The 20,262-nt window shown below is 48.8% G+C and overlaps 1 protein-coding gene across 2 annotated transcripts in view; it reads right to left on the bottom strand.

Moving 5' to 3' along the window:
* The window catches only part of CREBBP (CREB binding protein), a 124,121-nt gene that overhangs the window by 13,080 nt on the left and 90,779 nt on the right, over window positions 1-20,262 (bottom strand). For both annotated transcript variants that reach the window (XM_032849345.1, XM_032849346.1), the window contains 8 exons: window positions 19,256-19,445; window positions 15,751-15,869; window positions 14,682-14,921; window positions 14,146-14,234; window positions 8,838-8,918; window positions 7,292-7,348; window positions 4,334-4,411; window positions 3,971-4,038 (listed from right to left, as the gene is read on the bottom strand). In XM_032849345.1, coding sequence (XP_032705236.1) covers window positions 3,971-4,038; window positions 4,334-4,411; window positions 7,292-7,348; window positions 8,838-8,918; window positions 14,146-14,234; window positions 14,682-14,921; window positions 15,751-15,869; window positions 19,256-19,445 — 922 coding nt within the window. The remainder of the gene's footprint in view (window positions 1-3,970; window positions 4,039-4,333; window positions 4,412-7,291; window positions 7,349-8,837; window positions 8,919-14,145; window positions 14,235-14,681; window positions 14,922-15,750; window positions 15,870-19,255; window positions 19,446-20,262) is intronic.

The raw sequence follows: 20,262 nt of genomic DNA, 5'->3' as shown, positions 1-20,262 counted from the left end.
GAGAGAGAGAGAGCAAGCACACACAGGGGGAAAAAAGGGAGAAGACAACTTCCTGCCGAGCAGGGAGCCCGATGTGGGGCTTAATCCTAGAACCCTGGGATCATGACCTGAGCTGAAGGCAGCCGCTTAACTAACTGAGCCACCCAGGCGCCCCTAGTGCAGTCTGATATTCTAAGGATTAGTGTTTTCAAAATCCAGAAGGGCCCTAGCTTGTCCTACAAGGTAAGCATGGAAGGGAAGGTGAACTCTGCAATCTCCAGGTGCTCCACACAGTGACGACTGCGGTCATTTAAATGCCTACATATTTCCACCTTTTTTTTTTAGCTTCAAGAGCAGAAAAGCCATGAAGGCAGACAAAGGGCTATGGGGTAAAGTAGAAGGAGCAGACACAGAGGCCTCACTGAGACCACCTCCTGCCTCCCATGCCTTGGCCCTGAAGAGGCCTTGATCTAGCCCGGGCGCCCCCACGTGGCTGCTCAGTGTCACAGCTGTGCCTGCAGCCAGAATGCACCCTGGAGAAACTCTGCTCTCCTTGGAGGGCAGGGCTGCTCTAGCCCTCCCATCCAGCTCACAGGATCCCCCCAACCCCACCCGCCCCCGCCCCTAGCGTTGCGAGCCCCTCCCAGGCAGCAGCTCACACCATATCAGAACCCAGTTCAGCCCTGAACCCCCTCCACACCCTCCCTCTCCTGGGGATGCGCCAGGTGTGGCCACCATGACAGGACTTTTCCAACAAGCCATCCCCAGATAAAACACTGGTCACAGCAAAAAACTCTTTGCACAAAGGGAAAAAGGCTAGAAGGAAAAGCCACAGAAGGTTAACAGTGATTATTTACAGATACGGGATTTCAAAGATATTTTCTTCTTCATATTTATTGACTTTTAAATATTTACTACGTTGATAAGAAGTATTTTTAAAAAGCTATTTGGGATTTCCTAAGATTCCTTAATGAGGCCAGGAACTACCTGGAAAATTTAGACTTTCTAATTTCTACTTTTCTGTAATTAACCTATCAATAGTGGAGTTTTTTTTAGGAATTAAGTTATACCTGCACACAAGTGATTTTAAAAAGAAAACACTACACAAAGATAAAATAAAAACCCCACAGGAAAATAAAAACTTGAAAAGCTGTAAAATGGAGGAGAAAGTGGATTTGTGACAGATTTCACACCTGGATGAAGGCGTGCCCTCCACACAGCCGTGTAAGCTACACTGAGCGCTGTGGCTATGACGGCCACCCTGGGAAACAGTCAGGTGCAGAAGGGGCCCATGGGCCATCCCATCTACCCAAGCAGCAGGCCATGGAGGAGACCCTCACGTTCTCACCCCCACGGGTCCCCCTCATGCCACTGCTGAGTGAGTCTGGCTCCCCTCATGATGTGTTTTCTGATCCAGAAAGGCTGGACCCAGCTAAGAAGGGCCACCCTGCCGTGGTCCAGGAACTCTCCTTCCCATGTCAACACAGAACCCTATACACAGTGATTTCCAAGTAGCAAATGGAAAAATAAACCTTTAAAATTAGGTCTTTAGGGGCGCCTGGGTGGCTCAGTGGGTTGAAGCCTCTGCCTTCGGCTCAGGTCATGATCCCAGGGTCCTGGAATCGAGCCCCACATCAGGCTCTCTGCTCCACGGGGAGCCTGCTTCCTCCTCTCTCTCTCTCTGCCTGCCTCTCTGCCTACTTGTGATCTCTGTCAAATAAATAAATAAAATTAAAAAAAAAAAAGTTAGGTCTTTACTTTTTTCTTCAAATAACTTGAATTACCTGCACTTAAAAAAAAAAAAAAAAAGGGCAGCTGTACATGAGACCATGTATGACAATCTTATCGGCACCAAATTGAGTGCTGTGACGGTGCTGAGGGCTAGAGAGGTGCCTTCTGGGGCCCCGAGAAGCGCAGATGCTTAGAGGTGCGAACGGAAGGGGTGCGGTGGCTCCTCTGGCAAAGGAGATGCCAGTGCAGAGGCGTCCTCGCACAATGATTTAGGGGGCATCGTGCCCCTGGTGTGTGACACACACAGCTCTGCCTCGTTCTGCCATGCTTTCCAATTTTCCCGAGGGCCAGCCGCTCGCTCTCCCATCCGCGGCTGCTCCTCACACTGAAAGGGCTGTCCTCGCACACGCCTCACACGCACAAACAGATTTGTGGGACGCGCGCGTGCAAGCGTAATCACGGAGTCAGACAGCGAACGCTGGATCGCAGTCCTCCTTCCTCCCCAGGCTTTCCTCGTGCGCTTTCACCCACAGCACGTGACAGGGCCTTTTCTGTTCCTTTACGTAATCACATCCTTCGGCTTTCTGCTTGCCAACACCGGGGCTGCCCCATCTCCAGGGAGGCTTCTCACACCGCGACACAGGGACTCGCATGCAGAAGCATAGCTAGTGGTTCCCCTTCTCCCTCCACGCGGATGGGCTGCGCAGGGCGTCAGGCAGAGGAGGGTGGAGGCTGGGAGGGGAGATGGTCCGTTGTCGACCGTCCTTCACCCCCTGGCCAGCAGCACGGCACTGGTGCAGAAGCGAACGAGGCAGCCCGTCCTTTGTGGCCTACAGACTCTTGCAAAGGCTGTGCCCACACATCCACAACGAACGTCGCTGGGTGGTCGGACGTCCAAGGTTCTCTTCTGTCTGTGAGTGCCGTCCATCTTCAACCCCAGGGCTCCCGTCGCAGACCTACTCTTGGGTTCTTCTGCCCCCGTCCGCTACCAGCTGCAACTGCTGTCCGACCCAGGCCTGGCTCTGCTGGCTACTGTGTTCTAGGCACGAGGCTCTGGCCCAGAAAAGTGTTTCTAGCGTGGTGACTGCTTTAGTGATCTCACTCCGAATGGACTCTCTAAAGCAGGGGCTCTCAGTGGGAGCACACTCCGCCCCCCAGGGGACATCTGGCAATGTCTGGAGACATCGTGTGACATTCTGAAGGTCAATGCTCATGGGAGTAGGGGTCATGTCACTGGCATTTAGTGGGTAGCAGCCAAAGATGCTCTTAATATCCGACAAAGTGTAGGACAGACCCCAAACAAAGAATTATCTGCCCCTGAATGTCAATGGTGGCTCAGCTGAGAAACCCTGCTCTGAAGAGAAGTATTGTAAGGGTCTGTGAGTTCATCGGTATTTCAAAAAATGTTACAAGAGTGAGATTAGGTTATAGGATAACTGTGGATTTTGGTAACGACAATCTGTCCCTAAATTAGCAACGACCTGGAAGCCCACAGAGTGGCTTCCTCCTTGCTTGCTCCCTCTCTTCTCCTCCCCCTGGTGTGGGATCTCTCTCCAAGCCCGTCTCGCCGGACTCCCCGCTGGGGAGGGCGACAGCTGCAGGGAGCGCCGGGCAAGCGAGCTGTAAAGGCTCCACGGCAGGCGGCGATCTTACTCGGGGTCACTGCGAGCTTAGCAGAAGACAGCTCAGGGACGTCACACTGTGGAAGGTGGCCCCTAGCCCTCGAGAACCAGTCAATGACGATCTCATATTGTACACTTCTGAAAAGAATGCTATCTCTGAAAGCATCAAGACTACCCTGGAAGAGTTCCCCGGAGTAGCACGAGGGTGCTCTCTGCTGTGCGGGGACACCGGCAGCCACGCACGCAAATCCTCGTGCACACTGGGCTGAGCATGCTGGTCACGACAGGACGTGTGTGTGTGTGGGGGGGGGAGGGGTCTTTTTTCTGAGCTACTTGAAAAGGACCTGCTGACAAATTTTCTCTCTCCACATTTAAAGTTAAATGTTTTATCTGAGCTTTCTGAACTTTCATTTAAAACATGAAGTGACCATAAAGCTAGTTTTCATGTAAAGATCACGCCCAGGGACTCCATGGAGGGTAAGAGCAGACAAGTACGAAGTGTGGAAAACGAACTCCAGTACAGAGCCTCAGACAAGGGAGCCCAAGAGCCGCCCACAGAGGGGAGCCGCAGAAAGACGGGGAAGGGGGACAAGCCCCTCACAGGCAGACATGGAGACAGGAGCCCTCCCGCAACTTACTCTTAGCACTGAACTTGTTTTCTTTCCGAGTTCTGCCAGTTTTCTTCAAACAGTTGTCACACACAAAGCTGTAAAAAAAGGAAGGGTGTGATCAGAGTCCGAACCAGTGACAGGCAGCTCGAAGTGCTTTTCTGGCTTTTCTGGCGTCATTATTTACAAGTGAAGAGGCAGCCTGTTTTGAGCCTAAAGTCCCCAAAGCAGGCAGATATTTGTGATGTAAATAAACTGAGAACCGGCTGCCACCCGGCTTCTGGCTTCTGCCCTGAGCCCTTGCTGGTCCCGGCAGGACCCCTCGGCCCCTAGGCTGGGCAGGGAGGCTTTCCCTTCCCCAGGATCACAGGAAATCACCAGGGAATGACTCACCCTGAAGGCCAAATGATGTCATAGTGCAGAACACAAATCTGGTGCATCTTGCGGCCACACTCCTTGCAATCGACAAAGCTGGAAGGCAAAGAGAGCGCGCTCCAGCACACAGCAGAGCACGCGAGGGGGCGGCCTGCGCCGCGTCCGCACGTCGCCCTCCGGACCACTCCCTGTCATCTGTGGCTTTAATGCTGCTGCAGCCTGATTCAGCCACATTTTACTTTATTTTTTCTTCTAGAGTCAGCTATACACCCAATGTGGGGCTTGAACTCGCAAATCCAAGAGCAAGTTGCTCCGGTACGATCTTTCTATGAGAAAGTGGACTTGCTCCATTTCTCTGCACAAACGCCCATCCCTCGCTTCTCCTCATCTCCCTTGCAGCCAGAAATGAAACTTTACTTTCAAAAACCAGTGTGACAGAGGCGTATTTCACAGGCCAGTATTTCTGACGTGAAGCACCTTTTCAAGACCAATGCTTGCTCTAGGTGACCACGTATGCCCAAAGTGCCTCAAGAAACAGAACAATGCTTCCGGTGTCACAAACACCTGCTCTTAGCCAAGGCGCAGGACGCATCTGCTCGGAGTCAGCTACGAAGGTGGGAAGCGCCAAGCTGACTGGTCAATGCTGGCCTTTACTCACGTAAGTCCCGGAGAGCAGGGCCCCCCATGCTGCTCATGCTCTGTCACAGCTCCCACCCTGCCTCACCTGCCCTTGTCACCTCATTTGGGAATCTTAGTTGCCAACATGTGTGGATGTCAAAACCTATTTTTTCTGCCACTCTCTTCACCACCACCACAACTTATGCCTCGAGTAAGGCTCCAGGGACTAGAAAGTACCATACTTCCCGCAACTCTGCTGGGTTCTGGCTCCTATCAGACTCTCAGCACTGCCCTGAGTTCTGGGCCCCCACCTTTCCAATGTTTCTGCTGAGCAAGCCTTCAACCACAGATCCAGCCTAACCACAGTACCCCAGCCCCCCGAGAACCCCCAGCGGCTTCTGCTCCCGTTTGGTCAGGAGAGAGAAAGGACACGTCTGTGCTAACAGTGCACCCCAGCAGCACCATTGCCAAATTCACCATCCTGCTAGCTCTGTCTGGCAATCCTGTGCTGTCGCCACCTTCCCATCCCCGCCCCATACAGGGGCTGTTCCGCCCCACACCGTGCTGCTCCCTCTGCTGCTGCCTCACCCCTAACCGGCTGCTTCTCGGAAAGCTCGGCGGTGGAGCTCATGCTCCACGTTAAGAACTCAAAGGGGCAGCAGGCAACACCTCCGTTTCTGTGCCCCCTCCCCTTCCGAGAACACGCGACTCTCAACTCTTTCCTCCTATGCCAGGGAAAAGAACTATCAAAAAAAAAAAGTTCTAGACCCAACATTATCAATTTTGAATTTCACCACCCCCGACTAATACCAACCAAGTGGCTGGCTGCCACGCCTGCGTTTCCCGTCCCAGGAGCAGCATCTCAGCAGGTCACCTACACTGGCCCTTTCCTCATCCCATGGTGCAGCTTCTTGTACCAGGAGGCCCTTCTCTATTTAGGTCAAGCTTCCACTTCCTACTTCCTGCCCGAGTTGTTGCTCTGAGTCTCCTAACTACTTTCCCAACTAGAAATCAAAGTCATTTCCTCGCCTGGTAAACCCACCTCACAGATCCAGGATGATCTTTACCTAAGGGAAACCAACAAAGTCCCTCAAAGCCTCCCCAGCACATTCAGGAAGAAATGTACGGTTCGACGAACACTGTAAGTGGCCCTTCACCCAGGGCCCCTGCTTGCTCGCCCCTTGGGGCTCCACCCATGCTCCCGACCCACCAAGCCCTCGAGCTGACCTGCAGTGTCATCGAACATCCTGCGTTCGTTCATTTTTTTGTGCTGAGAATGCTCTGCCCTCCCCTCCCCAACCTGCTGCCAGACGAGTGTCCCCTTCCACAGGATGCCACTCAGCACAGGCCAGGGCCCTCCGTCTCTGGAGCATCTGTGTGTGCTGTGATCTCATCTGTGTACTTCATACTGTCAGCACCTAGTATTTTAAGGTACTGATTCTGAAACTGAAGTCAAACTGTAAAGCTACGCAGGGGGACATTACGTGAACTGGGACACAGGACAACGAGCAGAGACCATCCACTGGTCATGAACGATCCGGGTGGAGCCTGGAGCCCCCGCAGGGAGTGTGTCCTCCCTATCACGGGGCACTGCTGCTGGGAAACCCTAAGTGAGCTCCCAGGAGGAAAGCTCAGTTTCAAAATGAGGCCCTGGCCCTCCACTCCCGCAGCCTGTCTTCCCAGAGCTGGGTGTCGGGGACAGAGGGAAGGACGACCTGTTTCTCGGCACTCACGCTTCCAGTGGCGCTGGAGCCTGTGCTCACTCCCCCAGAACACAGATGGGCACTGATGCACACTGGGTGCTCTCAGGGTTTGGCTTTGGAGACCTGGAGGGACCGCCGTATGGAGACAGCTATGGAGACAGCTCTGCAGCCTCGTGAGAGACGATCGTAAAGTAAACCTGGCAAATGAGGCGCCCTCACCGATGCCCGTTCCTGATCTTTCGAGAGTCGCTCCTAAGAGGTTTTCTTTCTGAAATTTCCCTTTAAGTGAGATGAGCTACTCCACCTAATCTTCCTACTTTTAGTCTCTGAAGAGTCACACTGAACACTAAACGGCTTCAGTAACAATGGTGACCAACTTCCCAGAGAGGTTCTGACACAACCAAAACCTCCACCTCGTCTTACCAAGGTTTAAATTCAGTAGCTGGAGAACACACTACAGGGACATACATGTTTGGTTTGAGTCAAAAAAGAATCCGTATCGGAAATATTACTTATGTCATAAAAAAAATCCCACCCAGGGCAACATATTTCCAGTGTTCCAACAGCACCTTCTCCCGCAGCCCAGTCACAAGGAGGGAGTTTCCTGACCAGAAATTAAAATCCTAAAGTCAAAAAGAAATCACGGTCTACTCACGGTTCAGGATCTAAGGTATCATTTTTCTTCTTTTCAAACTGATCCTTTGAAATTGTCCTTGTTTAAAAGAAAAGGAAAAAGAGAAACGTGAATCAACTAAAATTTATCTGTTGAGTCTAAAATACATGGTCCGTGGGGTATTATTTTGTAACTAGTTTTTCAAATAAAACGTAAATAATGGTCAGCTGATATCTCAAGTAGAATAATGACAGCATGAACGCACACAATCTCTCTCCACAGAAAGCACCACCATCTGTTTTTCTCTATCTGCCTTGGGATATTTCCTTCCAACTACCACCAGCATGTATTCTGAGATCCAAACCAATATATTTTCAATCAAATCTGTATGGTGAATGGTTCCTGGATCTGATGGACAATTGGTGTAATCAATTCTAATTGTAACGAATCAGATGACACAAGATCAGCATCTACTAGGGAGTATTTTATCTATTCTTAGAGGACCAAGGACCTAGTTTCTAAACTGTCCTCTTGTTATGATCAGTGTACACAGAAATTATTTCTGATTCACAGAACTGTATAATCCAATGATCAATCACATAATTGGACCAAATAACTAAGATTACAAGGGATATAAAAATAAATTAAGTACGTAGAATTTCAGGCATTTCAGTTTATGTGCCTCCTGAGTGGCTACGGTTCGCTCTGCTTTTGGGGCAAGTAAACGTGAAGGCCAGAGGCCATGTCTGAGACTGCTGGAAGCTGCTCCGGTGGGAGGGCCCTCCTGCCTGTAGGGACAGTCCCAGCAGCAGACTTCCCAGCAGGCCAGAGATCACGGCAGAGCCAGGAGAAAAGAGACAACCACAAAACGCCGGCAGTCCTAGGCAGACATGGTGGCTGGCAGGTCTTTGGTGTCTCAAGCAAATAAAGGACCTGACCGTTCAACCGGTGGACGTGCTCTTTCTGGCCACAGTCTGACCATGTGCCCACTCAAAGGTGAACTCAGTGAAGGAATGAATGAACCAACTCAAGCCTGGGCAGGCCGGAGCCAGTGAGCAAGAGCCACCGCTCCAGCAAGGGAGGAGCCATGTTTCCACACCCGGGCCTCGCTGTCTGTGTTCTAGGACAGGCTCTGCGGCGGACGGGACGGAGGCTTCAGTGGAAGATGGAATGAAGGCTGCAGATGGGGTATGCACACAAGATTCGTTTCTCGCTCTTGCCAGTTCTGTCAAAAGGGAGATCTGCTTTCTGAGGTGTAACTGAAAATCTGTAACTTCCCCCAACGGAGAAGGACCACCGCTAGGAAAAGGCAAGTGTTTCATAGGCAGACATGGAGCAAGGTCGAGAGAGACCAGAGAACCGTGGTGGGGGCTCCAGCATCATGGTCTCGGAAGGAGGGAGAATATGGAGGTGGCCCTGGTGTTGAGCTAAACAGCTACCTTCCAATGTGTGCATGTGGGCATAGCGAGTTCGAGAAAATGCACCACGCACAAGTCAGAACAGCAGAGGTGCTTCCCTTTTAATCATGGGCAGGAGGGAAAAAACAATTACGAGTCAACCCCGAGAAAAATGACAGGATGGTACTTACGTCTGGGGCTGTGAAGGGTCGTCACCCAGGGTAACATTCTCCCCCTGGATCTCTGTGAAACACTTCTCACAGAAATGATACCTGTCAGCAAGAAGGCCATACTTGGGTGAACTGGTCCATCATAACACACAGCCACCCAAGCAACGAAGCCACCAATCAGAGCAGGGCAGATCACCACGACGAAGGGGGGGCGTTGTTGGTTGATTGATGGGTCAGTGAGGACAATGGAAGGAACAGGGGCAGGTGGGGAAGGGCAGGATTAGAGAACAGGGAAGGGAACAGATAGCACAGACAGAGAGGTAAGACGCAAACACCGAGACAACACAGAGCAGAAAGCCAAGGCAAAGCTTGATTAGCATTCGGTCTCACTGCACACATCACAGGCCATCATCGCTAACAACGGCTGGGCTCGGGCCAGCTCCGAGATGCAAACGTTTTCAAGGAGTTGTTAATACTAGAATTCCAAGGAGCCTCAATTTAGGAGTTCGATTTTTGTTATTACTTAGAGAAAATCAAATATAACTCCAGGGTTTGCGATGGAAAAAAATTCACTTTTGAACAAAATATCTGACAAAGGCCTTAAAAAAGCAATTATTTTTCAAAACAGCAAATTTATGCTTGACAGCAATTCACAGATTTTATTTGCGGTAGTAAGCCAGATCTTTAAGGTACTAAAAATGTTGAGCACACAGAACGGGTTTTAATTTTTTCTTGTTATTTTTTCATGTTAATCACTTAGTTAATTGGGTTATAATACAAATGAAACCAAATCCATATTCTAGACAAACATTTAACAGAAATGCAGTCGGGGTCAAAGACTTTCCAGCCATTTATCAGTACGAATGTACAGGAAAAAAAGCTGAGATATATTGTATGAATAATACAATATATGTAAATCCACGAACAATCTTAAAGACTTTTAAAATTCAATTCTAAGCTTTGGTTTAAACTTTTTGGTAATGGGACCAATCGTTCACCAATCTGAGATCCTTAGTGATTAGCTGCTCTGACTTGGTGACAATCCAAGTTAAGCAAATTTAGAGAGTTGATCTTTAAAGCACAATCTGCATTTGAGAAATTATCCATCACCCCAATTTCTGGAAAGATAACATGGAGCCTGGGCTCAAAGTATCAAATATGAACAATTAAAAACTATTAAATGTTTGGAAAGGACACGCATGAGAAATCAACAAAAACGCAGGCTGATGCCGCATAAAACAAGACGGGCACACAGGAATGCTGCAAAAACAAGCCGAATGGAGGTGAATTATACGAGCGGAGAGGAGTGTAAGGTAGTGGCAGCAGCACAATCAAATGCGGTTTTAGTGCTCAAAACTAAGTCTACAGATGCCACAAGGATTAGTGTTAGACACTGGGACGAGACTCGGAGCGCCACGCCTCACGGACACCCGCAGGGCACGCGGCAGCTCGCAGGCTCACTCACGCACGCGCACACACGGCTGCAAAGGACAGAGGCTCAGGCCTGCGCGGCCGTCTGTCTCCGTTACTGCTCAGATAGTCCCCCTCAAGGTCTAATTCTAGTCTGAGTTAAACACACTGAGCATTTGTCTGCTGTACTTCTCTGACTAAACACACAGAGTACGTTGAAAGCACGAAAGTTTAGAGCATGCACCCATCTCAAAATGATCTGATCTTTTAGCTCGTGGACGAGGAACACAACAGATTCACTGTGGGTAGCAACTGGGTTAATGAAAGTTTCTTCTGGGACCAGGTTATTGGGGATGATTCAATCAATGAATTCTGCCAAGATTAAAAACTCTGACCAGGAACAGATAAATCCTGCTATTTAAAAATATCTGTATCTAGACATTCTTCTTCTGAATCAACGGGCTATTTGCTATTTTGTAAATATTCATGTGTAGCCTTGAAATTATGTAGTAAAAAGAATTTCCAGGTGCAGGAGGGCATGACCATCACTGGCACGAAAGAATTAAAAATACAGAAACCATAAACCAAATCAGGGGTGACCACGGCAATATGCACAAGAGACATCCCCCTCAACACCGAGTGTCTCCCTTATGAAAATGAAACTTGGACTTAAATGTTCCAATTCATTTTATGACCAAACGTACAGCCACTGCAGGTGAGCGAAAAGCTGAAACTCGCCTGGAAACGAAATCACTACGATAATTCACGGGAGGCAAAAAGGCTTTAAAATCCTGGACAAACTCAGCTTTTATTTGAGTAGGATATCAAGGCCAGGAACATCCAGCAAACAAGAATCATAAGCCCACCATTTTCTAGTGGCGGAAACCGACCCAGAACGGAACACTGATGGCTCGAGGGCAGGCCTCGCAGCTGTGGGAGCCCACGTTCTCCGGGTGTAACTAGCTCTCTTCTGCAAAGAACCTCAGGGTCAGAAAGTGGGAGGCACGGAGAGAACTAAGCCGCTCTAGTGCCGCTCTAGTGCTTGTCCCACATCAAGCAGAGACATGGGAGAATCCAAACTGCTGGGGTCTGAGAGGGGGTGGGGAAGCCCCAGGCCTCCCTGCAGCGCCCTCCTGAGAGGTGGCGGCGGTCTGGAGAAGGGGCACAGCCACCCACTGGTCAAGTCTGCTGAAACTGCCTTGGCGATCAGTGGGGGGGCATACAGGAATGCCAGCCTGCCCCCACATGATTACCTAGTCCAAACTTTATTCACCATAAAGATACAGAATGGTTCAGAAAGTCACTTTCCAATCTTAAGAGCCTTGCTGACATCAGCCTTGTGTGGAGGAAGCGACCGGATGAATACGGACTTGCAAAGGAGAAGCACTTCACATAATCCGATGGTGATGACGTGCGCCCGGTGCCTGAAGTTAACACAGTGTAACTGCACAGCTGGTCTCTAAGGGTAACTTCATGTATGGAGTAAATTTTCAAATGCAGATTGTTTTAAGTACCATGTCACTATATACTAATAACTGGGATAGCTAAAGATAGCATCTGGAAAATCTACAAAGCAGTTTTCCCAACGTGAGTGACTTTCAAATTTTCAAAGCATGGAAACAAGTGAAAATATACTCATATGCTAGTATTAAGTTTCACTTGTTCAAATGGTCTGTAGGACTTTCTCTTGTTCGAAATGCCCAAACAGTTTAGGACTGTAAGTGCCAAAACAGGTACTCCTGAGAACACCGGTGTTCCCAAGCAGTCATAGATTCGAACAGAGATGTAAGCCATTAGGATGATCCTCGTAGTGAGGCCACTGCTTTCTTAGCACCACGACCTGCTCATCTCGCCAAGTACGGTATTCTGGGAAGCGCGCCTTATAAGATTCAGCTAAGGAGCAGTATCCCTCCTCTTTAAAAACGTACCGTTAATAGAAAAGAACTCCTTTGTTTATGTCTCTACTTGTAAGGAAAATATATTACTTTTGTTGAATAAAGATAAAATTCTACGCAAAACTAAAGGTGGACATTTCAGAGCTTTCAAAACAACCCTGTGTTTGCACTCCACGCATAACCCTCTGTCAGAGAGTAGCCGTGTGGCCTGATCCTATCAGCTCTATTTAAAGTAACTGCTCTCCACTTAAAAATGGCCAAAATCTGTGTTAATCAGCAAAGGCGGGGTCTCAACAGACCTGGGGACAGTGAAAAGGCCCCAAAAGTTAAGAAATGGCCGCAAACAACCTGCTGCCTGCTCTTCCCTCTAGACCCAAACCGCACCGGGCGTCCGGCAGCGCTCCTGAAACACCGGGATTACAATCTGTCCTCTTGAAGTTTATGAACTTTATTTTACTCGGCCCATAAAAGTTCCCAAAGCGAATTCCTGTTTGGTATTTCACAGACACTGGCAACTAAGGTTGTCAGGGAAGGTGTCACACTTGATACGTTACGGGATGTGTGGGACGACACGGGGCTAAAACTCACTGGTGGGGCCAGAACCCCCAGAACAGCACAGGTCACTACGGGAGCGACTCGATCATGAAGGACTGTGGTTTTATTTTAAACGCTCCCATCAACAGAAGGGACACTACGATAGGAACTAAGTTTCAGGCACAAGGGCAGAGACCACATTCCTGTACCCCCAGAACTAGCACCGGCATCTCACGCTGCCATGGGGCCAGGACGAGTGGGCTGGGCAGGGCTTGGAAATCTTTCCTTGAGACACTTTTAAGTCAATGGTTCTTTCCCTCTCTCTGGTTTTTTTGAGTAGGATTTTGATGGGAGTTACTAACTGTCATAAATATGATTAGATTTTTTTTTTAAAAATGCAAGTACTTTAAAAGTGTAATCAGAAGACAAATATTTCAAAACTCCAAATTATTTAGGCCTGCGAACGTACCTCTGGACCAAAAAAGGCCCTTTACTTAACTTCCTCAAAGTGAGGACATGTGCACGTCATCACTGTAAGCACACAAGATCAAGTTATAAAAACATCAAACCCTAATGCTGACATTTGATCACTGAACCTAAAGAGGAAGCAGAGGCACAAAGCGGCCTTGGTCCCATACAGGAGGCAAAGCAACTGAATGTGCCCAGACTGACCCCGTCACCTGTGCCTCCAGGCCCGACGCGCTCACGCTCTGGCAACGTGGAGCCACTTGGAGCAACAGATACAAGTAAACCTGATTTTCAACACCGCCCCGCCCCGCCCCGCCCCCTAACTGTGGGGGTCGTTTCTGTATGGCAAATGAGCAACAGAAAATATGACTTTCGTGCTCTTCTGCTTAAGACAGGAGATTCCGGCATCTCTACATTTCAAGAAAATGGCAAAGATTTCTCGAGGACACCTCCCACTCATAAAACCCCGAGACGGCCATCCTGTGACAGGGGAGTTCACGTGGAACTCAACAAGGACGCTCATTCTGCGTTGTGCTAGTAATTAAAAAAAATTCTCTAAGTCTAAAGCTTTAAGTACTTTTTTAGATAAATTACCACTAATTCAAGCCTTTCCTCACTGTCCAGACCAAGTTATCTGGGCGCATACTTACATGTAAATAAAGTAGTAAATACAATGTATCCACTTTACTAAGATCTTCAAAAAGGTAAGTCAACCTTGACTAGACTCATCTCCAGACTCTTATGTGGTTACGTTTTTGGAAGGACCACAGCTGAAGAATGAACGCTCCTGATTCAAGGGGTACAGTGAGCAGTTTCGAGCTTAAATTTTTAAACTGTAAAAGCGTGCTTTAAAGTTAAGAGGCAGTGGGCCTATCCGGGTGACTAAGCTGCCCTGAAACTGTGGCCCATTTCATTAGAACTTCGGAAAAGAAATAATGTACCCAGGCTACAATCAGATGAACACACCTTGCCCTAGGACGTTCCTCGTGTCCTGTAACTTGGGACACTGGCTCGGTGCTTACCTATTCTGATAGCTGTAGTAGGCAGCGTCACGAGGAATTGTGCACAGCTGCTTCCCGTAGCAGCACAAAGTCTGTGGGGAAAACTCATACTGCAAAAACAAAGGAGAAAATACTAAAAATATATCCCAGCTACTGTCACATCATGTTCTAGTTCACTACAGAGAAGTCAGATTCAGCTGGTAAAATATCTGTTAGTACACGGTATAGTTTTCTAACAATCTTCACAGCTATTCAGAGACATTTCTGGATTCGATGTGACAGAATCAGTTGCCAAAGACACTTATTACAGGTGGATAACCGGACGCAGGGGCAGCCAAAGGCATAACCCAAGGTCTCCCCCAGTAAGCACCTCTAGCTTCGATCATCCGTTACACGGCCTCAGGCAATCAACTGTCTTTCCAAAAGCCTAGACCCCATCTGGGCCCTTCCCAGCACACAGGTATGGCTAAAATGTTGAGTCTATCATGTCACCATAAGACCCTCTCTGGCTGAATTAACCAGGGAAGTTCACTTTCCAGAAAAAGTTTAAACTGTACCTTGCGTCCACAGCAATATCCAAGGGACTGCATGACGGGGTCAATCTCTTGCTCGAAGACCTCTGCAAGTTTACTGCAGAATTTATAGACCCGGGACGTCTTACGGTTATAGAGCCAGGCGTTGTTGAACATAAGCCAGACGTCGTCCACGTACTGCCAGGGCTCTTGGTACTGCCCTGTATCCAGCTTCCGCTTGATGGTGGAAAGGTCCATGGGATTCTTCACAATGTCAAAATAATCCTTTAAGACAAAACAGTCTCAGTCTAGGGGATGCCCTAAGTACCAAAGCCACCTTACGGGGCAGCTTTACCTTAAAAGCAAAACAGAAATAATCAGCCCCAGAACAACTTCCATTTTTAATAGTAATAAATGGGAACTGAAGAGAAAACAGTCTCTGACCTTCCTCTGCTTTTATTATCTATTGTAATTAGGATCATCAAGTGTGACCAAATGATTTCAAAGGCAAAGTTAAGGGCAAAATAGCATCAATATATTATTTAATAAAAGAATGAGTTAAAAAGATGTTTTTTAATATACAATTTTAAAAATATGCATTTTAATCCACTGAATTAAAATGCTAAGCATATTTATCAGACATATTTTTCTAGAGATTTACTCTTGGTCCTGGCAAACAAGAAGAAATTCCAAGATAAACACAAGAACAGAAACAACAATAGTGACACTGCTCAACGGAAACCTGTGGGGTCGCCATGGCCCTTAACAGATGCCCCGGAGATCCCAGAATGAGGCCCACGCGCTTTCTAACTGGTGTCTGGTGGTTCTTCAAACCCCCCTTTCAGACAAAGGCTCACACGAAGCCTCAGATAGACGGCGGGGCTATGGAGGCCAAGTGCTAAGGCAAGCGGGCATCCACCCCAGGCACGGACCCCAAGGGCTGACAAAAAGGTGGGGAAACACATGTTCCAACCAATGAGACAAAGGTTTATTACTGCTTTGACAGAGAAGCATTTTTTTCTAGGAGAAAAATCTTCAAAACCCAATTTTCAGAGATAAAACATGGATATTCTCAGGATCACTGGTAAGCTTTCTTTTCACTGTGTTAACTTACCGGAATTCCTAGGAGCTGGGGGTCTACAGGCTGCCGGAAAGGTAGGGACTCCGGGTCCTGTCGATACAGCGCTTCGAGCGTTGGCATAAGAGCCTGGCGTAACTCCTCCGGCTTGAAGACTACGGTCAGAAAACATCGGGAAGTGACACTGCTTACGAGGCACTCGGACCCCTCGACCACCACATTTCAGATTGAAGCCTGGGCAGCTTCCAGAAGGCCCCGATCACCTCCATCCCACTGTCCCCCTGGCTGTGCAGCTCCTAAGGGTCCTCAATTCACCGAAGAGGCCTTAGGGATTCTCAAGCTGCGACCCAGGGCCTCTGACAGCACTGGAACAGTAGGGCTGGGAAACTGCTTCTATGTCAGCAGGCTACATGCCGCACGGACAGGTCTGCTTCTCCAGTAATGGGTTTCTGACATAACAACCGCGCTGGAACAGAAAATGAAGCTAATTCCCAAATCTGCTTCTTTGATCCAACGGATGGTAACAAAGCCATTTCACTGGAAGGGGCCTTTCTACCTCTGGTGAAATTTGTCTATTCCTGGACGAAGTAAACTCAGACACCTGGGACAAACGGTTTTGTATTACAACCTCACAAATGGACATAGTAACAGAGAAACAAAACCAAGTATTTCCCCCAAAACTTCTTGAATCATTCCCTCCACCGCGCAGCCACTCCATTTCCCACTACACTTCTTTGTCCCCAGTGCAAGGATAAACACAGGCTGCCAGCCAAATACATTCGAGACGACACATTCATACAAAACCCAAGCAGCTTTACTGGCCGGGGGAAACGTGTGGAACCTCTGAAGGCGAGAGGCAGGTCAGCGCGCAGCCCTTGTGTTCCCTGCATCCCACTTTGGAGCTGGGACCACTGGGGGCTGGTGAGCAGATGGGCCCCACGGGAGCCTCACGGAACACATACACATCCTGCCTTCATCGAGCAACTTTTCTTCTATTCTGTTTCTACAGTAATGGAGTAGCATTTTCTTTGAATAACTCTTTCTGAGAAAGTACCTCTTTAATCAATAGCTTTTTCTTTCTTCTTAGGTCAGGGTCAGCAAACTTGGACCCACTGGCTCAAGCCGACCAGCCACCTGCCTCTGCACAGCTTGTGAGCTAAGATTGGTTTCTGTGGTGCTTCATGGTTGGGAAAAAAAGAGTATTTCATGATACATGAAATCACATGTTAGTCTCCAAAAATCAAGGTTTGTCAGGAGGCAGTTATGCGCCTTTGCTCACAGACTGTCTGCTTTCACACCGCCGAACAGAGGAGCTGCCCTAGAGACCTCCTGGCGCACGGAGCCCGATGGGAGCAAGCCGAGCCTGCTGCAGGCCCCCCTTCTCCCAGCGGCCATCTCCCACGCAGCTCACCGTGGTCAGTCGCTCGTTATGCACTACACGTTTGCTGAAAACACCTATGCCGAGGAAAAAGCAGCTCCTAACGGTCTTTAGGCACCGGCCTGATGTAAAATCACATCCTTAGTCACACTCACCCTCACCCTATTTCAAGGGCTCAGGAGCTACACACGGCTGGGGACAACCACAGAGAGCACAGACACGGGACATTCCTGTCCTCACACCAAGTCCTAGCACTGCTCCAGGCTCTTTCTTGGGTCTGTGCCATCAATCAAGTTTACTTCCATAACATAAAACGACTTTCATGATAACACTAGGCCATCATTCACCTGGTGCATGGGGATGACGTTGGCACCAATGGGCCAAAGGAACCACGAAGAGAGTCACTTGCGCCGCAGCACAACATGGGCAGCGGCACCAAGGCCGCCTCAGCTGTCACCGTGCTCTCAAGCCCTGGCTATGTGTCTGGATATCGCGCGATCACACGGGAAGCTGCCACCGGGCAGCCCGGCTGCGCGCGCTGGCGGTCCTGCAAGGAAGCGCTCGAGCATGCACAGTGAGCGGACACGGCTGCCTTCCTGCACGGAGCACGTGAGACTGGGAAGGACGGTCAGACCAGCTGCGGTTCTTCAGATCCGGGCACATGGCAGACATTTTCCCAAGAAGGAACACATGGGGCCAGTTACACCAAGGACAAGTGACAGTATTTGTTGCCAGTGATAAAGTTTGGACTTCTATTAAAATTTGAATTTGGAGAACTTGTATCTGTTACATGAATTTGAGTGCTTCCCCAAATTTCCAAGACTTTTTTGAGGAGATTCACAGTGATATTAATCAGTGTGGTTTTTAAAAATATTGTACAGTGAAGTGTGGTGACATCTGGAAAATTTGTGTAACTCAAGAGCCAAACTCCAAGATGACCGAAGGATTATGTTATTTAAAGAAAAAAAAAAAAATCACCCAAGGGCAAAAGACTCATTCACAGCACAAAACAGACAAATGGGCTCTCACGTCACCGGGCATGAAAAACTCAGAGCTACGCATCCAGACTTCATACTGAAACTAACCTTCAGGAAGCTTGCACTTGTTGAGTTTGGGTGTAGTATTAAAAAAGAACACTTACAATTATCTGAAAAGGCTCTTACTCTTTCTTTTATCAGCCACCTATCTGCCGGGGCAGGGTTGTCTTCAGGGACATGAACCAAACAACGGGGCACCAGAGAGACAGCAGGGGCAGCAGGAGAATTCAGCCACATTTGCCGTAATCTCCAAGATGTAAAATTGTAAAAACAAAAACAAAAACCCGTCACTACTCTAAGTATGTTTGTTGTGGGGAACTCACTTTTCATAAAAATGTGTGGTTCATGGATGCCATGTAACAGATTAAATGACTCTCCTAAAAATTTCTACTACAGTCAATAGCAACAGATAATCCACACGAACAAAAACTCTTGAGGTCCTCAATTTTTAGGAGCATAAACAGGTCTGAGACCAAAAACTTGAAAGCTTCTGTAGGTCTTCCCTCCCAGTGGCAAAACTATACAGTATTAGCCACTCACAGTTCTCTGCTGGCTTTCCCAAATGTGCCACAAGCAGCCCTTAACATCCTGAGCTACATCCCCGATTTGCAAGGGTCACCTAACGATGTTCTGACACCTGGTCGACCTCCTTACGTTGGACCTCTAATGGGTTCCCCTCCAAACCCCCCCTGCAAGGGAGCCCCTTCACTTACCTGTGGCCCACCCCCCCACACGAGGCCGCTGGGGCCTACCACCCGGCCACTCCCCGCGGCACACAGGCTCCATCTCTAACACCGTGCAGGCGTGGCGAGCACAGAAAGCCCAAGCTCCTCAGGAGAACAAGGACTCAGGTGCAACCTCTACTCTGGCCCCACAGCCAACGACAGCGCAGAGGAGAGACGTGCTCCTGGGCTGCCCCTCAGAGCCGTGGCTCATTTCTCATTCCCGCCGTCAACCCTGCGAGCCCTTGGGCCGGAGTCTAGCTCACTGCCATCATTTCCGAAGAGGTAAAACTTGGGGAATGGCAGGCAGGAAAGATAAAAGCTTTAGCATTTAGCCCGCAGTGTGAGATCACGACACGACGGAAAAGCAGCACAGCTGAAAAGTTTAAGGGAAGACGACCTACTTTTTTTGCGTGGCTGTGAAGGAGACGTTGACTGAGAGGCAGCCCCATTAGCGTTGTTCTCTTCTTCCTCTTTAGCTTCTACTTTGACTTCCGGTTTCTTCTCGTCCACTTCCATGGGTTCTGATTTCTGTTCCGTTGTGTCTGTTTCTTCTTTAACTTGAGAAGATCCTTGTAGATCCTCCTCCATCATCTTGAGAAAAACAGAATTATAGACATCAATGTATGACCATCAAAGACCTCTACTCTTAACTCAGCCTTGTTGGAGGTCTCCCTATAACCTGTTGGGCTCGTCACACCGTCCACCCCTTCCTCTCCCCGAGGGAGGAACAAGGCATCTGGGGCCGGCTGACTTGCCTGAACACAGAGCCACTGCAGTCAGAGTCCTGATCTACAGATCGCACCTGCTACAGTGCTTGAAGGCCCTGCACATGTACACCTCACCACCTGCTCAGTAGTTTCACGTATAGGTATGCAAAGTTTCAAACAAGAACCTTCCTGAAAATCAGGGAAAGACCGAATTGCTCAGAGGGACAGGCAGCTGAAGTAAACAAGGTAAAGGAGGTGTGTGAGGCAGCAAGGAGGAGCGGGGACTCGGGCAAACTGGAGCGCCCCGGCCCCGGCCAGAGGTCCCCCCAGAATGCTGCCACAGGAGCGCAAGCAGAGTGCTTACGGAGCTTCTCATTTTCAAAGAAAAGCCAGAAATTCAGAGTTTCATTTGTAATTCCTCGTTTTTAAAAATATTGTGTGGGCCAAACACCACATGTCTGTGGGGCCGCATCCAGGTTTCAACTCTTGCCACAGGTTCATCAGTGAACGAGCACACCCCTGTGCGGTTGTGCGGTCTAACTGCACAATGACTTAGGAACGAAGAACGGCAGTGAAAAGTTTCTGGATGATTCATTTAAAATATAAACAAGTACTCTTATTTCTGGCAAAATAAAGGAAAACCCATACCTAATACCTAAAAATAACCACTCTATCCTCACCCTATATCCTCTCTGAACCCA

This window comes from Lontra canadensis, unplaced genomic scaffold (genome assembly GCF_010015895.1).
Source record: "Lontra canadensis isolate GAN:19392208 unplaced genomic scaffold, GSC_riverotter_1.0 scaffold224, whole genome shotgun sequence".
Lineage (NCBI taxonomy): Eukaryota > Metazoa > Chordata > Mammalia > Carnivora > Mustelidae > Lontra > Lontra canadensis.
The sequence above is the reverse complement of the archived record's forward strand: the minus strand, read 5'-3'. Positions and strand labels throughout refer to the sequence as shown.